This window comes from Perissodus microlepis, chromosome 9 (assembly GCF_051167445.1).
Source record: "Perissodus microlepis isolate ML-2025 ecotype Zambia chromosome 9, ASM5116744v1, whole genome shotgun sequence".
NCBI classification, from domain to species: Eukaryota; Metazoa; Chordata; class Actinopteri; order Cichliformes; family Cichlidae; genus Perissodus; species Perissodus microlepis.
The window spans coordinates 4,923,939-4,944,207 of record NC_140469.1 but is presented as its reverse complement, the minus strand read 5'-3'; the positions used below and the strand labels follow the sequence as shown (position 1 = coordinate 4,944,207).

At 41.9% G+C, this 20,269-nt stretch overlaps 1 protein-coding gene across 1 annotated transcript in view; it reads right to left on the bottom strand.

The window, feature by feature from the left end:
* The window catches only part of gfod1 (glucose-fructose oxidoreductase domain containing 1), a 34,893-nt gene that overhangs the window by 7,277 nt on the left and 7,347 nt on the right, over positions 1-20,269 (bottom strand). Inside the window, exon 2 of the mRNA XM_084938784.1 lies at positions 241-434. Within this exon, the coding sequence (XP_084794910.1) occupies positions 241-434 (194 nt within the window). The remainder of the gene's footprint in view (positions 1-240; positions 435-20,269) is intronic.

Here is a 20,269-nt window from a genome sequence, read left to right as displayed (position 1 = left end):
GTTTTTTAGATTTTATTATGGCTCACTTGACTGTGATCAGGAAAAGCAAGAATGAAAAGGAGATAGTTGGGTAGCATCTGGGATCAAATCACCAGGGTACCACCAGTGTCTTGTAGCAACATTGATTCTTTGCTATGCGGGTGCTGCTATAACTCAATCTAACATCGAGATAAAAGCATAAGAAACAATTTGTATAAAATGTCTTCACACAGCAATAAACAGAAGTAGTTCTGGTCATACCTGGGCCTCACAGACCAGAAGTTCTCCGACGTAACCTTCCTCCAGCAGCTCCTTCATTCGAACAAAAGCTGGCAAGAAACGCAGAACATTTCCCATAATGCTCAGCAGCTTGGGGTAGTACTGGGCAGCTGACATCATTCGGAAGGCATCCAGAGGCGTGGCGGTCCTGTCGCAGATTACATTTTTGCCAATACCTTATAAAATAAAGGAGAGACAACGGGGAATCAGACATGCAACCTTGCAACTTATTGTACTAAAAAAGCCTGACAGCTTACTTGGAATGTTCAGATGAAGGAAGAAGGTGGAAGAGAAGAGACGGAAAGAGAGAGAGTGAGAGAGTCATAATATCCTCTTGAGCATAAAAACATCCCTTCCCCTGAAGAAACAATGCAAAGCTGCTAAATGTGGTAACTCCCACGACAACTGGCTCAAGATTTCATGAACTTTCAAGTAGTTCCTATCTGGGTCGTGAGAACTGTTAGTGTAAACTGCGCACCAATGGTGAATCCATGCAAAAAGGCAGTTTTGCAGTCTATATTATTGGCTCCACCAGCCAAACCTAATGAAGATCTTCTAAAGTCACTAAAAGCCATTTCGATGGGCTGCTGGGGGATTCCCATGATGTATTGAGTGGTAAATGGTAAATGGCCTGTATTTGTATAGCGCTTTACTAGTCCCTAAGGACCCCAAAGCGCTTTACACATCCAGTCATCCACCCATTCACACACTGGTGATGGCAAGCTACACTGTAGCCACAGCAGTGAGGCCGCCGAACAATGGTGCCACCGGGCCCTCTGACCACCACCAGTAGGCAATGGGTGAAGTGTCTTGCCCAAGGACACAATGACCAAGCCTGTCCGAGCTGGGGCTTGAACCAGCAACATTCCGATTACAAGGCGAACGCCCAACTCTTGAGCCACGATTGCCCGCATCGAGTGCATCTTCTACAGTCACCTTTTTCACTCACTATGTGTTAATACACCTCTTTACATTTAATTATTAGTTATTATTAATCTCTAGATCTCTTCCAAAGTGTGTCTTTGTCCTGTCTTTATCCACCTACCCCTAACCGCCCCTCCCAGTGGGTTTTCTCTGTATTATTGGCTTTACCTTAGAATATAAAGTGCCTTGAAGCAACTGTTGTTGTGATTTATTAAATAAAAAGTCAATTAATTTGATAAGTTGAATTATTGTTGGCAGGCATGCATGATATTGCAGACATAACCATGGTGTACAGTAAGACCACACAGCTCACAGAGGTTTAGACAGGGTTCATTTGCATTACTGGATGCCTTATGGAAGGCTGATAAAAGGAAGTGCAGAAGAGATGAAGAAGAGAGGAGAAAGACCGTGTACGAAACCCAATAAAAATCACTTCCAGCACATCAAAAGGCCCACTGGTGGCAGAAACACCCAAACACAACCAAGATGTGAGGCTATATGTCTGTCCTCACATCACATCACAAGAAAACTATGACAGAAAAAAAAACCCCTCCCATCACATATAGTAATGGGAGGGTTTTAGCATCTGGGATCAAATCTCAAGTAAAAGCACCAGGGTACCACCAGTGTCTTACACATATAGTGATGGGAGGGGTTTTTTTTTCTGTCATAGTTTTCTTTTCTGTTATGGTTACAAAGAGAAAAACGGGACCAGCCAAATGGCTGCCCTGCAAAATATGCTGTTGAGGAGTAAGTTGCTTTTCATTGATTTGTTGTTCAGTTTCTAGGCAGAAGAAACAGAATTAGGCCAAGCACCAATTTTGCCTCGAGCCAACAGTTCAAAGAAAATCAATTCTGAGTGACAGACAAGAGACACCCCCCCCCCCCCCCCCCCGCAAAACCCTGAAATCTGTCTGCCAATTGCAACTGGCTCTGAATGACAAAAACATTGAAACAGCTGTGCTGTTCTTTACTACATCTTTGCAAAGAACATCAATGTTAATCAATAACACTCAATACTGTACAAAAACTAAAACTATCCATCATGAGGACGCCTTGAATGCATAAAACCAATGTAAAGCAGAAGTAAACAGTCTCTGTGGCCACAATAGTAAATGATGAAACATACTGTAGAACAAAGTCAACATAGTGACACAGTATAGTTCATAGTATACAGAAATCTATATAAACTTCAACAGAAGCCCATCTTTGTTTGCGGTGTGGCCAGTGCCACAAGGTTCTTGTCAAAAAAAAGCCAGTTAACTTATATCTTTTTTGTCAATGAAGATAATGTGTTACATTCAATTTCAATTTTTTACGTGTATGTTTTTTTCATGTGTAAAGACAGGTAATGTGAATAGTAATCTACATTAACTAGCTTAAATGTTCTAGCTTTTCACAAAAGATGCATACAACCACTGACAGGCACAGGAGCAGAAACGCTGCTTCCTCTAAACCGCGCAGTTGGAACCTTTTCTCTTGTAAGACCGGTAAATACAAAACAACGGCTGGCCTGTTCCATATTAGAAAAACTCTGACTGACCACACGTGGTATCTGTTGTACTGTTTTAGTTTGATAAGAATAAAGAACTCAAAGAGCATAACTACAGACCACTGTACTGTATAAAGGTGCATTTTTAAATCCATTTGTATTTGTAAGTGAAAGAATGTGGTATTTTCTCTGCACAATCATGCTTGTGTCTTAAAACCTTTGACTGACTGGGGGGGGTCTAAGCCTCCCACTAGTGTCGGGCTGTTGCTAAGGATTTATTTTGACTGATACGCTGACACTGAGCTGTTCTTGTGGCCACTTCTGCCACTGTTAGCTTAATGCACTGTAAATGCTCTAGATTCACACTGTCAACAGGGAGTCAAATAATAAAGGATATGTACACACAATCTAAAAGCATTGCTTCACATACTGTACACATTCCTTGAGCCCTCAGAGTGTGAAAAGCTTCATAGTGGAGTCCCGGCTGAGGCTGCCTGTGGGTGAACTAGCAGTTTTGGAAGTGAACTTCAGCTCCAATTAGCCAGGTCAGGATATTAATCCCTCTGACCCAGTTCTGAGGATCGCTAAGGGAGCCCCCACCCCCCCACCCACCCATTACCCAGCCACTGTGCACACACACACAAAGCAAAAAATATTTACCCACGTCCCCTTCGTCTTGGCAGCAACACACAGAAACAGATACAGGAAAAGACACACTGCCTCGGGTGAGACTCTTCAGGCTAAATGCTAAATGTTCTTGACGGGGTTTTTTGGTTTTCATATGAAGCACTAGCTTGCCTAGTTACAACACAATACAGAACAATAGAATACAAACAATACAAAAAGGACAAAGAATACTGGAACTTTTTATACTGTGTTATTTTTATGGTTGTGCTGTCATGCCAGACTAAAGTGTGACCTTTATGGAGATGAAAAGCGGCTTCTCTTCAGATCAGCAACGACCTTTCGTTCCTTGTCTACAAAGCTCTGAAAGGTCGAGCCTGGCTTAGGCAGGTCAGACTGATGAGTCAGGGGAGCTACTCTGCTGAAGTGTGACTCAGACAGTGAGAGGACACATCGTGTGTTTGCGCAACAGATTATGGATGCACCTGAGCACAAGGTGCTATCATAGCAACCACTGCAGTAAACCAACAGCTGGGAGATGAAATGATACAGCACTAATGCTGTATTTGGTAGACCAGAATTAAAAGTGAATAGAGGAGCGTGAGAAGAAATACGAGTGCAGAGCACAGAGCAAAGAGTAAAAAAAAAAAGAAGAGGAGGACGATGGGAAATGGAGCGAAAGCAATCGTAAATTTAAGAAATCACATGGGAATCCCTTGAAAGATGGGATGCCAAAGAAAGATACAGTGTCATCAGTACAACTAGGATTATAGGCAGGACTTCCAAGAGTAAACAAATGGCACTCGAATGGATAAGGATTGAGGGTAAAATACAATACTGCATTTGTGTACTTACAGCAGTATTGTGGGCCATATACAGCTCCCCGTAAGGGACCTGAAGAGCTCAATTTAGTGGGCGATCTATGCTCCAACACTCACTTCTGAGCATTGGGAAGTGAGAAACGTTGAGTTGATGTTAATCTCTAGACATATCATCTCTAGACAGATGTGCTAGCAAAATTGTTGAACAAGTGTCTGAACACCTCTCTTCCTTTCTGCATCTGAAATTTTTGTTAGTTACAGAAACAACAGCACCAAGTAATACCTAGTCTAAGGGGAAACCCTGAGATTAGGTAGACTGGTGCAGCATATGGGAAGGAATTAATGAGGAATTAATTAGAAATAAGAAACATAATAACTTTTTTGTCAGACAGACTTCCAACTGAATTTATCAAGACGCTTGATGTAACCTAACATTGACCGTTAACAGCCTGCTTTGCTCTCAATTTGTTTAACAAACAGCTCATGTATAAATTCAATATCTGATTTTAAATTGCTAAGTTGATTGAGGACATTACATGTAAGCTTTTATTTCCAGTTTATCTATTAGTACATACCAAGTAGTCCTGATCGGCATCTGCACCTTATATCTAGCAGACACAAACAGCGGAGTGTTATGTTGAGGTGCTCAAAAAATTCATTTGAAATAAACTGTCACTTAAAAAACCCTTACTCCGTTTATGCTTGCTCCTCTTCTGTGCTACTAATTAGATGTTCAAGCACTGTAACCCACTTTACATCTGCACCATGAACACATCACAGATGTACCTTAAATGGAAGCGACACCAGGCTGCCAGACATGAAAAATGAACTCATTCGACAGTAATACGCACTGACCTGCCTATCAGATTTAAGTGGTCATTAAATTAAGGTGTTCTGGATTATTGGAGCCCTACCTAGGATGTAACAACTGGGATAAGTGCAAATTCTGACCTGCTTGGTTGCCACGAGGCTGGTAGGAATCAGCCTATAACCTGCCTCTGTTCCTGATGCCATTCTGTTAAGGCTGCTTCTCTCCTGGCCAACCTCGCTTTATTGAAATACTGTATATTGCAATTTAGCTGGTCTTTGAGCCTTCAGTGTGTTAATAGTGGTGGTTGATAATCTACTGGATTTACAGCTAGTAAGCTTCTTCTTTTTCTTAATGTGTGCCACATGTGAGATCAACAGTGGAAAATATCCTTAGATATACGGTAGGTTTAGTGTAAAGGCCTGACGCTGGGGGTTAGGGTTGGTCGAATAGCTACACTTCCTCAGGATTGGTAGGGTAAATTGAAGCTCAAATCGCAGGTAAAGTTCCTGACCCAGTGGGAGAGCAGTAATGGAGCAGAAAAAACCCTTGAGCACAGAGGCTCAGTCCCTGAGCATCAATAATTCACATATAAGACTTATCTAACCAACAGATTTAAAGGCAAAGAGAGAGGGAGGCCCTGCATTAGAGGGAAAAAGGACAATCACACTCCTATAGATATGACAAGAGTATTAATAGATTATAAAGGGGCCAGTAATGGGGATGTATCATTCTTTACTGTGTAAATCCAGACAATGTACCATGGAAGCAGGTATGCAGCAGGAGCAGCAGCATTGCATAAGAGTCACTGACATTTTGCAAAGCAGGTTGTACAAGACTGCCATTTTTTAGCTTTCTAGGATTAGAAGCTTCCCTCAGTGAACAGTGGTAGCACGCTTCCCTCCAGGTGCCTTCAGGTACACGCTCCTGACAACTTGCCTAACAAATCAGCCGACCTCACAGACTGAAATCACACCCCATCGCCTCACAGACCTGACGTCCAAAAAAGAAGTAAATTGCAGAAACGTGTTCCTGCTACAAGCTGGAAAGGCAGAAACACCACCCAGCAGGTGACTAGTTTTAATTTATTTGCTCGCACATATTCTGATCATGACCCTCTAGTGAAAAACAAAAGTTAATTCCTTAATCTCATTGCAGGGAGAGGAGAATGAGGCACACAGGGGCTTTGTAATTAATTGCATGGAACAGATGAGTCACTGAATCTTGAATGGATGAGCCATGTGCAGCATGTTAACATCATTACAGCAATAAGTATGAGATCGTGTGCAATCAATTTTAACAGTGCAACCACTGCAGCAGTTAGCAGCAATTTCTACTAAGTTAACATATGCAGAGAAAAAGAAAAAGCATTCAAAACATGTAGTTCTTATCAGTCATACATAGGGATGGGTATCGAAAACCACTGTTTCAATTCCTTGGAATTGTTTGCCATTTTTGCGGCAGGTAAATAATCAACTAACAGTGCATATTATGTTAGCGCAATCTGCCTTATTACAAAACCTGCCATTACTGTGCATTTAGGTGACCATGATGAGAGAGACAGACAGAGTCTGGCTGGCTCAGATGCTGGCAGTTCTCGCTGCAGTCTACCGGTAGCGTCTCCTTTCAGGCCAGGATAGACGAATGTCACCGAGCAGTGACTCAGTTTGTGGTAAAAGGCTGCCACAGCAGATGCCCCTGATTTTCGGTAAGTGAATGTGTTTAATTGTAGGCAGGGACATTACTGGATATTCTTGTGTAATTGCTACAGAATAATTTATGTTATACTTTGTTATTGCTACAGAAGAATATTTATTTTATTATTTTACATTTACAATTTTTTTTCCTGGGGACCCTGTGACACCCCATTGAAGAGCCGTAGGCTGGGTCTCTTAAGATCTCACTGTTGGGTTTGTAAGGCCATGTTACTCCTAAATTTCTACCTTGTTCAAAGAGAAGATATAAAACAAAGTTCTAAGCTAATCGACCTTAGTGTTCTCCTTTTTAAAAAAAAGAATCGATAAAGAATCGAATCGTTAAACAGAATCGAAAATGGAATCGGAATCGTGAAAATCTTATCAATACCCATCCCTAGTCATACACATAAAAGTTGCTGAATTTAAAACCCACTGTCCTCTGCATACACACAAAGCATGCGTGACTTCCTGCAAGTTCTATTTATTAAAAACAGGATGTGCAATAAAGATGGTGACATGACAATTTTACAAACTCCTGTAAAAATCCATATACCTGCATGTTTACGCTTTACTGTCCACGCAGTATTGATCAAGTGCCAGCTGTTATTAGAAAACTTTACTGGTGCCAAAACAAACAAAGTGCATTAGGTGGAGATCCAATTAAGTGTTTATTTAGTCAAACTAGGCCATGTTTATCAGTGTTGGCTTCATTTTTCAGCCCCAAGAGGGTCCCACTTGATCTGGCCCCTGAGTTCATATATGGCTGATATGGAAACTGTTCACTGCTAACTGTTCATGTTACTTGTTCTATGACATTTACACATCAAAATATCAAAAATTACAGTGACAGTCTTTAATTCAGCCAAATTACCGCAATGAACAAGCGAAATTCTAAGTCTTGAAGGCTGTGATTGCTTCAGGTCCCGTAAATATGATTATTTTTGATATTCTTCCATTTTGCTAAGTCAACACCTCACTGGACAGAGACACTGACAGAGGAATGCCAGGATAGAGAAAGAGAGAGCAGCTGCATCATTACAAATGAAGGCCAACTTTCTCCAGTCCAGTGCTCCTCTCGGCTCACTGCCACACACTGCCACACACATCATCTGGGCCTCTCTGCACGACTCGTGGCGTATCCTACAGGGCACCAAATATTCACTTCAGCAGACACACAAACACAGGGCACAGCCTTGAAACACGAGAGGGAGGGTATGAGGCTGTGTGTGGTAGAGGGAATGCTTTCATTGCATGAGATCTCACACCTCCACTGTACAGGAGTGGCACTGCTGAGGAAGGAAAGGCTGGAAGTGTTGGCTGTGCAGGAAGGTCAGGCTGGGTTTAAGTGAGGGCGAGGATCACTGACTTGTTTTTGATGGCAGAGCAAATACTGATCAGCAACACTGATACAATAAACTTGACTCACCAGCTGAAGAAATGGGGACAAAACCAGACTACAAGACCAGAGTTCACATTTAAATCCACCTCTAATGCGGCCCTGTGGAAACAGCTGGAAAGGAAAACCAGGTGGCTCGAGAAGGATGCTGAAGGCATCATTGCAACAGCCAACACAATAGGCCCTCCGCCCGAGGAAGCCAGAAATAGGAAATCTAGGGGAACCAGTCAGGAGAAATAGCCATCTGCCACGCTGTGGCACGCACGTGCTCCTGCAGGGCGAGGGTCACAATGAGACGTGTCAGGGAGGAGCTTTCTACATTCCTATCCACTGATGAAATCGATATGTAGTAAAGCAGAGTTCACACGCAGGATTAGCTGGTATCATGATGTATTTGAGTAAACAACACAACACAGATTCTCTAAAGCCAGTATTACTATTCTCAGCATCTTTGAAGCAGTTTGTGCCTCACTGAATGGTTCTTCAGCACCAAACAGGAGCAGACACTAGGCAAGGCAGGCCAGGCTCATCTTTCTGCTCATTATTCCAAATTAAATTTAAGTTAAAGCAATTACACAGCAGAGAGGGGGTGGCAACAGAGCCCAGAAACAAATGGAGAATTAGACATTCTTATCAGTGTACACTGTATGTTTCTGGCTGGACATAAAGAAAACAAAAGCCAGCTGTCTGCTCACTAATTTGCTGTTTTTTGTGTATTCACACTGTGAAATTAGCATGTCAATAGTGACCTTGATAGCAGTGATGGATGAATGCAGCACTGTTTGCTCTACTGCTTTAGCTGAAGCAAAGGCAGAGGCAAACCCAGCCCTGCAACGAGTTGTGTCATCTACCTCCAGGTAGCAATTTGAAATTGGATTTCAAATCAATCTGCTTCGAGTCCAGAGGAGCGCAGTCACTGTTTAATGGAAACAAAATTTGGTAATATTTGGTGTCTGGTTCAAAAATGTTTAAAAGATCAATTTTTTTCCTAACTGATTAAGAGATATACACACGTTTGATTTAGCATTTTTTTATACTAACCCCAGAGTCTGTGTGTTCCCTCCCGTACACCACTACACAAAAGAACCACTATCTGTCTACTGACCAGCGTTATCACCTTCCTCCTTAAACAGCTAGTGGATAATCTGAATGACATTTCAGTAGGAAAACTTCCTTAAAAGGGTGTGTGCAAACAATGTCAACTGTTATACAAGATAAGTGTTAATGAGTTGATGTTTGGTGCAGTTTTTTGTTAACATGTGTACACAAGCTGCTATTTACTGAGAGCTTTGTATTCTCCAAGTGGACGTTTATTGCTACAAATGATCGGTTATGGTTTTTAAATCTATTTTCTGTATGCCAAAGATGTCAAGTGACATTCATGCATTTTACCGCTGATGTCAACTGATGCCAAAATGTTCATTTCTTGCGTATTATAAAGTATATAATGTTATTTAATGCATTTTTTTACAGTAATAGGCAATAAGTTTGGTGTCACCTTCTTGTCAACTGCTTTTGCTTGGAACCTTCCAGCTAATGCAAAGGCAGGGGGCATGTGTGGATGCCATATAACTTCTTTAACAAATCCTGGAGAAGCCCCAAACACTAAACTGCCTTATTTAAGATAATATTCACGCAAACAGGAGTAAGAATTTGGTGGTGTTCATAGTGTTACGAGTCATGGAAAAAGCACACCCGGGGGGAGTACAGCCAGCAGATGGATAGGAATGATAAAACACTAGGTATTGCAACACTAAGTCCATTAGGACACAGTACAGCTATGAATGATAGGAAGCATTAGCCTCATTCAACCAGCTTTGGCCTCAGCTAATGCCCTTGAATCTCAAGGAGTTTAGCATCCCTAAATGTGCTTAAGTGCAGCTATTAACCCCAGCACCAGCGTGGCCCTCTGGCAACTGGCACTCCTTTGACTCGTAATCAAAGGAGTGGCTTCCACTAAAAGCACAAGCACTATGGGCATGCATTAAGGTTGCTGCTGCCCATTGATAATGCAGGTATATGCAAACAGAAATGGCCATCCATACAATATGTCACAGTTAGCTAAATATTCCTACTGTGCAGTGATAAAAATGTCTTTAGCACAAACAAAAAAAAAGTAATGGCAAAATTAGTCACAGGCTGGACCTTTATGTTTACCTGGCTGTAGCTCAGGTGGCAGAGCAGGTCAGCCACTAATCAGAAGGTCGGTGGTTCGATCCCAGGCTGCCTCCTGACTGCATGCCAAATATCCTTGGGCAAGATACTAACCCCATGTTTGCCTACTGGTGGTGGTCAGAGGGCCCGGTGGCGCCTGTGTCCGGCAGCCTCGCCTCTGTCAGTGCGCCCCAGGGCAGCTGTGGCTACAATGTAGCTTGCTATCGCCAGTGTGTGAATGTGTGTGTGTGAATGGGTGAATGACTGAATGTAGTGTAAAGCGCTTTGGGGTCCTTAAGGACTAGAAAAGCGCTATACAAATACAGGCCATTTACCATTTTACCTCGGATCACAAAGAGTTTGCACGTGTCTGTAGTTGAAGAGCCCCCCCCCCCCAATGTTCCTCCAGGGTCTAATTAACTGCTGAGCTGAACGGCTACTTTTCCTCTCTCACCACTGACACACAAACACAGCATCCTAATCAGCACACTTCCCATCATGGCTCATGGTAACATGCACAGCTGAGACAGATAAAACAAGCCTGACAGTGATAGAGCTGTCTCCCAAAGAAGCACCTCTCTGTGCCATTTACATTTTGCTTTCAGAGCTGCCTTTATTTACTATGTAGGTCAGGCAGAAGACTACCCAGACGCACATGTTTTTCCTCATGTAATTGCCACTTTAAGCTGGTTGGGCTCATTTACATATAAACAACTGCTTGCGGTCAGGCAAATATCACTTTAGATGCTTAGTCATGCGTACGTGTCAGCTCATTAGGTACAGAAAGAAGTAAAGTCAGACGACTTGATTTAGAAAAAAGCAAATAGAGGACTACAAGGACCGCAGTGAGCAAACCTGCTGTCATCAATAATAAATACGTAACTGACTCTTTGTCCCAGAGAAGCTGCTCTTAGGTGGCCAAAGTAACTGGCATTTAAAGCAGCCTGGGACAATGTGACAGAATAATGCACTAAAAATGTAAACGTGGTATATGTTAGGGTGAAGGACAGATGCCACACATGAGGTAAAAGACACATGTAACTCTCCTGTTACTGTGTACAGTGTCTGAGAAAATATTGTTTGAGCTTTTCAGTTCACAATAATAAAAAACAAACTGCATCTTCCAAAGGGATCGCACTAACAGGTGAGCATGCTAGAGTGGCCATTTGGAAGAAGTCAGGCTTTGTCAAAACAAGAGGTGAGCTCCAGCCCTCCTTTCAGTTGGCTTCATTCAGAGCTATGAAGGGCGTCTTTGTGCCAGACTGAGCTGCTGTGAAGTGAAAGAAGAAGGCGACAGGAGGAAGGTCAGAATTGTAATGAGCAGCAGTGAGCTAACAGTTATCGTAAGGGACCCTGTATGGAGCACATGACAGCATGTGATTGTTAATGAGATGACTTCTAAGCTTATTACTTCTATATTGTGGGCTGGCAGAGAGGGAAAAAAAGGGAGCGGGGAAGGATAAAGTCATTCCATAGTGAACTTACACGTCGCTGAAGACACGTGAGTAAAGGGCAGTGAGCAATCATTAATAATCATTAATGTCCTGAGATGCATGGGCGGGCAAGTGACTTAAGGCGCACGCTAATTAATTGACACGTTTTGATGCGATTGCGTTCACAAGAAAGACGTTCCACTATAACCATTATCACTGGAGAGGGATGGAGGAAGGAAAACACTTGGGCCAAGCAGGACTGTCGTCATGGTGATAACGCACCCCTCGTATCTGCCTGTCATCTGAAAAAATAAGGCTCTATTAGTTCCTGTCTCTTTCAGGTACCCGTCTCCTAAAGGGCACTTTCTTCTGATTGGCTGATTTGTGGAAGCCTGCCAAGGAGCAGGCGCTGCCTCGTTCTTTTGCCAAAGTGTTGGCACAGTGTTGTAAAACTACTAAAAAACAGTGACTGTGGCAATCTCTCAAATCCAGCCAAGCATGCTGGAGACTGAATCCAAACCAGAATTAGAAAATACTTAAAACAGCTAAAATAATACTTAAGTAGTCCATCGTCTTGCAGCGATAACAGTCCTTGTGATGCAGCTTGTGTTAATTTCTACTCAGTAAGGGCTCAATTTAACTAGTAACATATGAACATGTGAACAAAGTGCTGTCTGAAGAGGCCCCTGATCAATGTGACAACTTCCCCACACATAATTCTGCCAAACATATCACTTTAAGTGTCAAACATTATTATTATTCGTGGGTCACTAATATCAAGGGGAAGTCGTGTTTCCCGTCTCCATAAACAACAATTGCTTGAAACATAGCCCAATTACAAAGTAACTGCTGAGACGTGACACATAACGGTCTTAGAACCTGCAGTCAAAGACTCTAAATCGACAATGACGTTACATAAACAGAGATGACCTCCATCAGCTGAGACAGACACACTGCCTTTTGAAAGATCTCTTTTTTTTGACCCAGTTGAATTTGGCTGGCAGTCTCCTGGCTGCTTTGGAGGTCATAACTCACTATGGCTGGGTTAACAGCAGACAGGGCACCGACACAATGCTTCATTCATGCGCCTTCTGGAGTCGTGAGATAAACGAGGTCAAAAAATGCAAAGCGCTTCTACGATGACTGTGCAGAGAACAGACATCGCAATGCGCCGCAGAAGAACATCAATGGTCAATAGGCAGGTCTGTGGTACTGGCTGAAAGAATGATTGAGCAAGATTGTGAAACATCGTGAACTCATCGAATTCTCCCCAGAGATCCAGATGTGCAGTGGTATGCAACTGCACAATGACACATCTGTAATTCTAAGAAATCCAAAAGGGTTGTAGCAGTCAGTGTAATTTAAATAACAGTGCTCTACTGTATGCAAAATCACCTACAGTATTTGCATCTTTCAGTCTGATCACATGGATCATTTGCATACTGTGACAGAGAACAGTGGCTCTCAGCTTCTAGGCTTCTCACTATACTGGGGTAATGTGTGAACATATCATTGAAGCACCTTCAGCCCTTCTCCTGCAAACCTGAAGCCACACCTCTGTTTGAGGTGCCTTCCACCATATGCACATGAATACATACATTATCAAAATGCTATAGATTGTATAAAAAAGATGCATTCAGCCACCACCGTCGCATCCATTTTGATCTCAAGTGTTTTAGTCATGTACATAATGAGTTTTGATGAAAGGGATGGATCTGATTATGCAACACATAACACTGCATGCCCATACAGTACTGACTTGGCATTTATTTTCATACAAATGATCCAAACAGTAAGTAAATAACACATTGTATTGAATATGACATAGTAACTGGGTCCATATACTCATTAGAGAAGTATTTACTGAGGTCAAAAAATAAGTAAGGCTCAGGATAAATTCTCATAGACCTCTATGCAAACCGACTTCTTTTTGCAACCGAGTAGTCGCCCCCTGCTGGGAAAATGCAGGTTTTAAGGAACTTTCATGTTGGCTTCACATTCAGAACCAGGGACAGTTTTTATTTTAACTGCAGCCTACAATCAACACTCATTTCTGGCATAATACCGGACTTAAACCCTCTCTCCCAGGAGAAAGGCCTCTGCTTAACACATAACACCACTTCTTAATTTCCAAGCAGGCTTTTTCTAGTCTTCATACTACCGACCTGATTTGGTTTGAAAAGATGTGTGACTGGCCGAGGTCTTCCGTCAGGGGCTAGAATTTCTAAGTCAGAGCCCAGAGGAAGTGCAGCAATTTGGCTCCTTCTCAGATGACTTAAATTACAATATACTAAAAGGTTTCCATGAATTTCCTATGTCCAGTGACGTCAAACAGACCACCTAATCTTATAAACCTAATGCGACATACCTGGGGAGCACTGAAAATCAGACAAAGTTAGCAATTATCTGGACCGCACAAACAGAGCTGTTAGGGGCTTAAAAATCAGATATTTCCCTCAAGGAGGAGGCTGAATATATAACGTATGGCTAGAATCATGACTTCAAACAATGCTGAGAATGCTCAACTATTTCTGCTATATATAGTAAAAAAAATTGGGACACTGATAACATGGGACCCATAGCACCTTTAAAAACTGATGATTTTAGACAATTCCTTTAAATGGTGGAGATTTAAATGAAGCTGGTTGGATGAAATCGCTCCATAGTGGTATCTGACTTCCTTTCATGCACCTGGCTGACTGGGATTGTGTGATAATAGCAAGTCAGTGGGAGACTGCAGGGACACAGTCATGCATGAGGGCAAGCTGGAAAGAATTTGTCTGAAAAATAAGAAGGATGGAAAGAGACATGAGTCAGAGAGATATATGACCAACAAAGATATTATTGATATGGAAAGAAGAAGAGAAAAACCTGATCTGTTTTCTATTTTTCTGAATCGTTCCATCTCTCCATTGGTTTATTGGGCAGCTGGATATATTTCATATGTTACACACATGCACAGAGAAAGAAAAGAACACAAAGGGTCACCTGTCGTTAGCAGGAAAACACTGAAAGAAATCCTCAATGTCACCCAAGCGCACACTTCCCACACACAACAGGAAGTGAGACACACTTTACTACAGAGTACTCAAGTATCACTTCCTGTTGACCGCATTGCTGCGTCGCGCGTTACTCCGCAGTGTCAGTTTGTCAGTTTATGCTTTTTATTGCTCAAGCGTGATCTAAAAATAGGCCCACCAAGGTTAAAAAGGAAAAAAGTGCAGGACCTGGTGTGGTTACAATAGTCTTAGCGGAAAAACCGGACCAAAAACTTGGGGGCTTTAACTCATATCCGCACATGCCTCTTGTCCCTGTTCCCTGATGGCCAATTAAGACACACAGACGGACCTATTCCTGAACACAGCGCATAAAAGGACATCTGAGCAGACGTGTAAAATAACAGCATCACCTTCGGAATACAGAGGACAAGACGGGGAATAAAGAGCCACATAAGCTGATGACAGTGCATCAGCCGGCAGCATGCTAGAGAAGATGATGAGAGGTGTAGGAGGGGATGACGGGGCCACTGGTTAAGTTTGTGCACGTTGAAAATATTACTCAAGTGGTTTCCCAACACCGCAGCTGATTGCACAGGTATCTTTGTTTTGACATGCTGCAGTTAGCTACACACAGACACTCAGTAAGTGGGAGTGTTTTAACAGGCTGATCAGCGAGGTGTTTTCAGGCCGGGAAGGAATTAAGTAGCGACGGGTCATAACAGGATAAGATATGAGTTAGCGTTTAGCCACATCGTCTGGCTCTTGTTTTTCACTGAATCATGTCCCGTACATGTGGAAAACAGTACAGCTTTATTTATTGTTATTTTTTTAAAACTCGATTGCCCCTCTAAATATGTCTAATTTAGTCTTTCGACTAAAAAAACTATGACAAGTGTTTTACGTATTCCTACGACTGTGACTATGTGTTATTCTCACATTGCTCAGTCAGGCAACATGTAAATGTTCAGGGCATCAGTGTATGTGTGAAGATGGCTTGAGTGTCACCAACACCTTATTCATTTAACATGTCACCCATGTGAACTGGTGATACAGCTATAATGATTTCAACAATTATTTACCAGTAATAACTGTTGCCAATCCACCCCAGTGCGTTAGAGAGGATTTTCTTATATAATTCAGAAGCTAAGGATGGATGGATGGAATGAGAAGTACTGAAGTAATGCCGGCTTCTCATTTCTCCTCATGTGGATAATAAAAATAAAGACAGAAACCTTTTCCACACACGGCAGATTTACTGACTGACACTAAACGAGAAATCTCTGAAAGCTTCTCTTCCATTCCTCTGTTCAAATATAATAATAGAGGAAAATATCCTCATTAAGACTCTAGTCTAATAATGCAGAATTATTCAACGCTAAAAGCCTGCCTCAAATCCCATTCTATATAAAAATCTGGCCTCCCTAATGCCTCCCTTGGATTTAAAAACACACACACACACACACACACACACACACAATGTGATTCCTGTTCCAAAGCCTGGACCCCAAGTTCAGTGCCACACAACAGTCCCTAATGGGTCCATGCAGAAGAAAGCGGGCATGTCGAAGGGGCAGGGACGGGGAGGTTTCTACTTTCCTTTTCTCCAGGAATGCTCACTTGTCCGCACAGCGTGGCGGTGAGCCGAAAGAGCTTCCCCCGTCCGGCCATTCATCCAACACACAAAGGCAATTTCACAGGATGACAAGCTTTCTCTCTGCTATTCTTCCTCACTGCTCCTCATCGTCTCTCAGTTCATTCCTCTGTCTCTAAAACACACTTTTTCACACTTGCGCTCCCAGGCTGTCATTAACATGTTAATGGACATCCAGTAGAACATGAACGCAAACCAGTGGGAAACTTGTGGTGAAAAACACAAGCGGAGAAAGCAAAAAAAGAAGGCCTGGGAATGTCGGCATACCACTCTATCTCCTGGCTGACTCCGTCTGCGAGGGTGGTTAATTTGTCTGGAGCTAAACCACTCAGAAGCACCGCTCAGCCAAAGGGCCCTTCATCCATCAGGCTGATGAATGCAAGCAAAGTCACCCTGAAGAAAACGGAGCCCTTCTGTAGACTACATCAGAGGTGCTTTCTTCTCGTGTACCTTTTTATCATTTAAGAATGTGATAAATACAGAAAAAGGTTATTTTTCCATAATGAGTGACCTGCTCTGGTTATAGCAACTCAAACAGAAAACACTAACACTGGTTGGACTCCCTCATTTATACAATGTGGATTAACCACAATGGTGTGTGTGGTAGCTGGAAATAAGTCATCAGATGACAAGATTAATTAGAAATGTTAGCTAGTTAATATACACTTTATTAACCCCTAAGTTGCTTTTCTGCAGCCAATATTTAGCTGTTCCAAACAGCTTGATTTTTTTTTATATCATACTCTGTAATGTTTATCTAAAACAACATGCCATGATGTGGTAATAGTTGGAAATTTGGAAAATTATGCATCAACTGTCCTGACATACAGGCATACATTTGGTGGTGTGGCCTTCCTAATGCATTCACACATTTGTAGCTATGACTGGCCCAGTAGAAGCTAGCTAGTGTTAGCGTAGCTGTCACTTTAACAATAGAGAACAAACTCCACACACAAAGCATTTTCACACATGCTCTTATGCATTATGATAAAGAAATAGTTTTTTTTTTTTTAAATTTCCACATCTGGCAAACACACTGAAGCGGGTAGACATAGGAAAAACAACTTCATGGTTTTCAGGCTATTGCTAACAAAGGAAATGCAAGCTAAGCTAAGATGCATTTTTAATAACACATGTACAATTAACATTTCTTTTAAGCTTGTTAACAATATGAATGTTAAACCAATTTAATGAGACTCATTTTACATTTTCTTTTTTCTTCAGTGATGACAAATTTGTGTCAAAAAGCCTGACTATTCTCTTGTAATTTGTACATTTGGGCATTGTTTGCACTTTAAACATGTTCAGTGGGCTGCCAGAGAGCTCATCACCAGTCAAAAGTGCTGTTAGGTAAGCGTACCAGAGGTGGAAACATGTATTTATGATGACATCCTTAGTATTCAAGTTATAAATAAACCCGTGCCTTTGGGTGGCCCTGCAGAGCAGGTGTCTGAGAGCTCGTGTAGTGCTGATGAACCATGGGCATGATTTAGATTTCAAACTACTGCAGATATCATCTACTGTTAACTGTAGCAGTCCTCTATTATGATGACAGCTCAATAACACACTGCATGTTTAGCGTCACTCAAACCCCCTTGACCTGATTACTGCTGGCTTTTAGTCTGCATAATGCTTCATAGTTACCTGTTATCTACACACTGTTCATATTGATCATGCAGGAACAACACAAACACAGGGATACCTAAAGAAAATGTTTGGATTTGTTTATGTGCTGGACTGGACCAAGACAGAAAAGTTGAATGCGGTAAAACCTAAACAGTGAACTGAAAGATGCTAAAGATGCTACAGCTATATTTTTCTGCGGGCTTTCATTATAGCCAACATCCTTCACATTACACACAGTCACATTATGGAGACGAGCGATTGCCCAAACTGTCCATCTACTGAGCTTTACATGCTATAATTAGCAGGTACAGTCTGGTCCAGCCAGCAGGATGAACGAGCGTCTGGCTGTGCAGCTTAGTGCACACCAACCAGATGCATGATATCTTCTATCAGTGAGACGAGCGAAACCAGATTCACATTTGATAATTCAATTACAGTTTTTTTTAATTTCAAGGGGCAGTCACTTCAAGGGGCCTTATATTCTAAGGTAAAAGATGTTACAATAACATAGAGAAAAACCCAACAATCAGATGACTCCCTATGAGCAAACATTTGGTGACACTGGGAAGGAAAAACTCCCTTTTAACAGGAAGAAACCTTCAGCAGAACAGCACTCAGGGAGGGAGACAGGACAAATACACTTTAAAAAGGACTGAGGAAGCTTTTCAACAGGTGTTCTGATTTCAGTGTGTCCAAGTAGGACTTTATCACCTTCATACTCATGTAGCCATTCAGAGATGTCACCTGGCCCATGGAAGGAGCATTAGACCACTCTTGACAGGACAGAATTGTTAAAGGACTAAAGTGATCACCCAGTACAACTCTGCATTTATTTAGAGGGAATTCTCTCAAAGGTAGGGATCCATCAAATCCATTCAAATCCATCTTGTGGTCCAAATTAGAGTCCTTATCAGGTCAATTCTTGCTCAAGGGTTCAAGTTTTTCTGTTGATTTGTCATTATCACGTATGTATTACTAATCAACCTGAATAATGACTGATGCAGAAAACACACCCCAGTGCTGTCAGTTTCATGCTCAGTAGTCATGCTGTGCGGCTGCTTGACCTTTTCAACTTCCTTGTGATCTATGTTGCATTTTTCTCAGAATTACAACAGAAATCAATTTTGGAATTTCACAATGACACAAGTGATGAAGTGAATAATTGAAAGGGATTTTACACAAACGTCACAAGGTGCCAACAGTCGCTTTAAAAAGACACAGCATGCTGTGCTGTGTCTGTTGCTCATCACTGTAAAAGTGCACCGCAGAGCTGAGCTGTAGAGCTGCACTTCCTTCGCCTTCAACAAAACAGAACCACACGAGGGGACAGAAAGCGCACCTGAAACTCGTGCTCGTCTTACATTTCAGTTCAACTCTCAGATTCCCCATTAGCGTGTGACCCACAGCCATTCAACCTTCTGTGAAAACGAGAACATTTATCAGAATAAAAGCACAATCTTAACAAGGTGATTAGTGACCCAGTATGCTCATTTTCACCTATATACTTTTATCCTTGGCCTCCACTAAAGTAGTTTTGTGTAATACACATTTCAGATACACACACACGTGTTTGAATATGAGTGTCCACCACTTTAACATTATATATGTGACAGAAGACAAAGAAAAACCTCAACACTTTAAGTAGTGTGAGACTATAGTCCAACTCTCAGGCACTTCCTGGACCGTCAACAGTCTGAAGTATTTTTGTTCATGCAGGGACACCTGAGAAACCTTTCCCCAGCCTTCTGAATGATCCCCAAAACAGGACCGGGCACTTACAGGATGACAAACTGGGGCATCGTCCTTCTTCTTTTTCTTGCATTTTCACAAAGCATCTACCCAGGAGGAAGTTAAAGAACAGAAATGATTGTACTGCAAAGCTATACAGGACACCTAAAACCAACGGGACTGAAATGTATTGTACATATGTCTCAACAACCTGAGGGCATTACTCTGGATGCAGCAAACTGGAAACGCTAATACAAGCTTCACACCTCAGGAGTGCTAGATTAATAAGAAAGAGAAACCAGAGGAAGAACTGCAAAAGAAATCCCAATGGAAGCCAAGAAGCTGCTCAACAAGACCGACAGGTTCACTGTAATGTAGACCAAGTATGCTTATCTGCTCATGTAAAACCTGAAGAACATATGTGGTGCTGTTCGCTTCCACCAGTGAGTTTCCATTTTCCTAAAATCCTCGTGGTTATTATTAAGTTCTTAATTCTGTACTCAGTCATTCAAGCAGGGATAAAGGGAGGACACACAATACAGAGACAGCTGGCTGGATGATGTAACTGTTAATATTAACAGTCAGACTTTAATTTCACTGAGTGAACAAGTAGAAGTACCCAACTTGGATTTAAAAACAAGTAAATATTGAATATTTC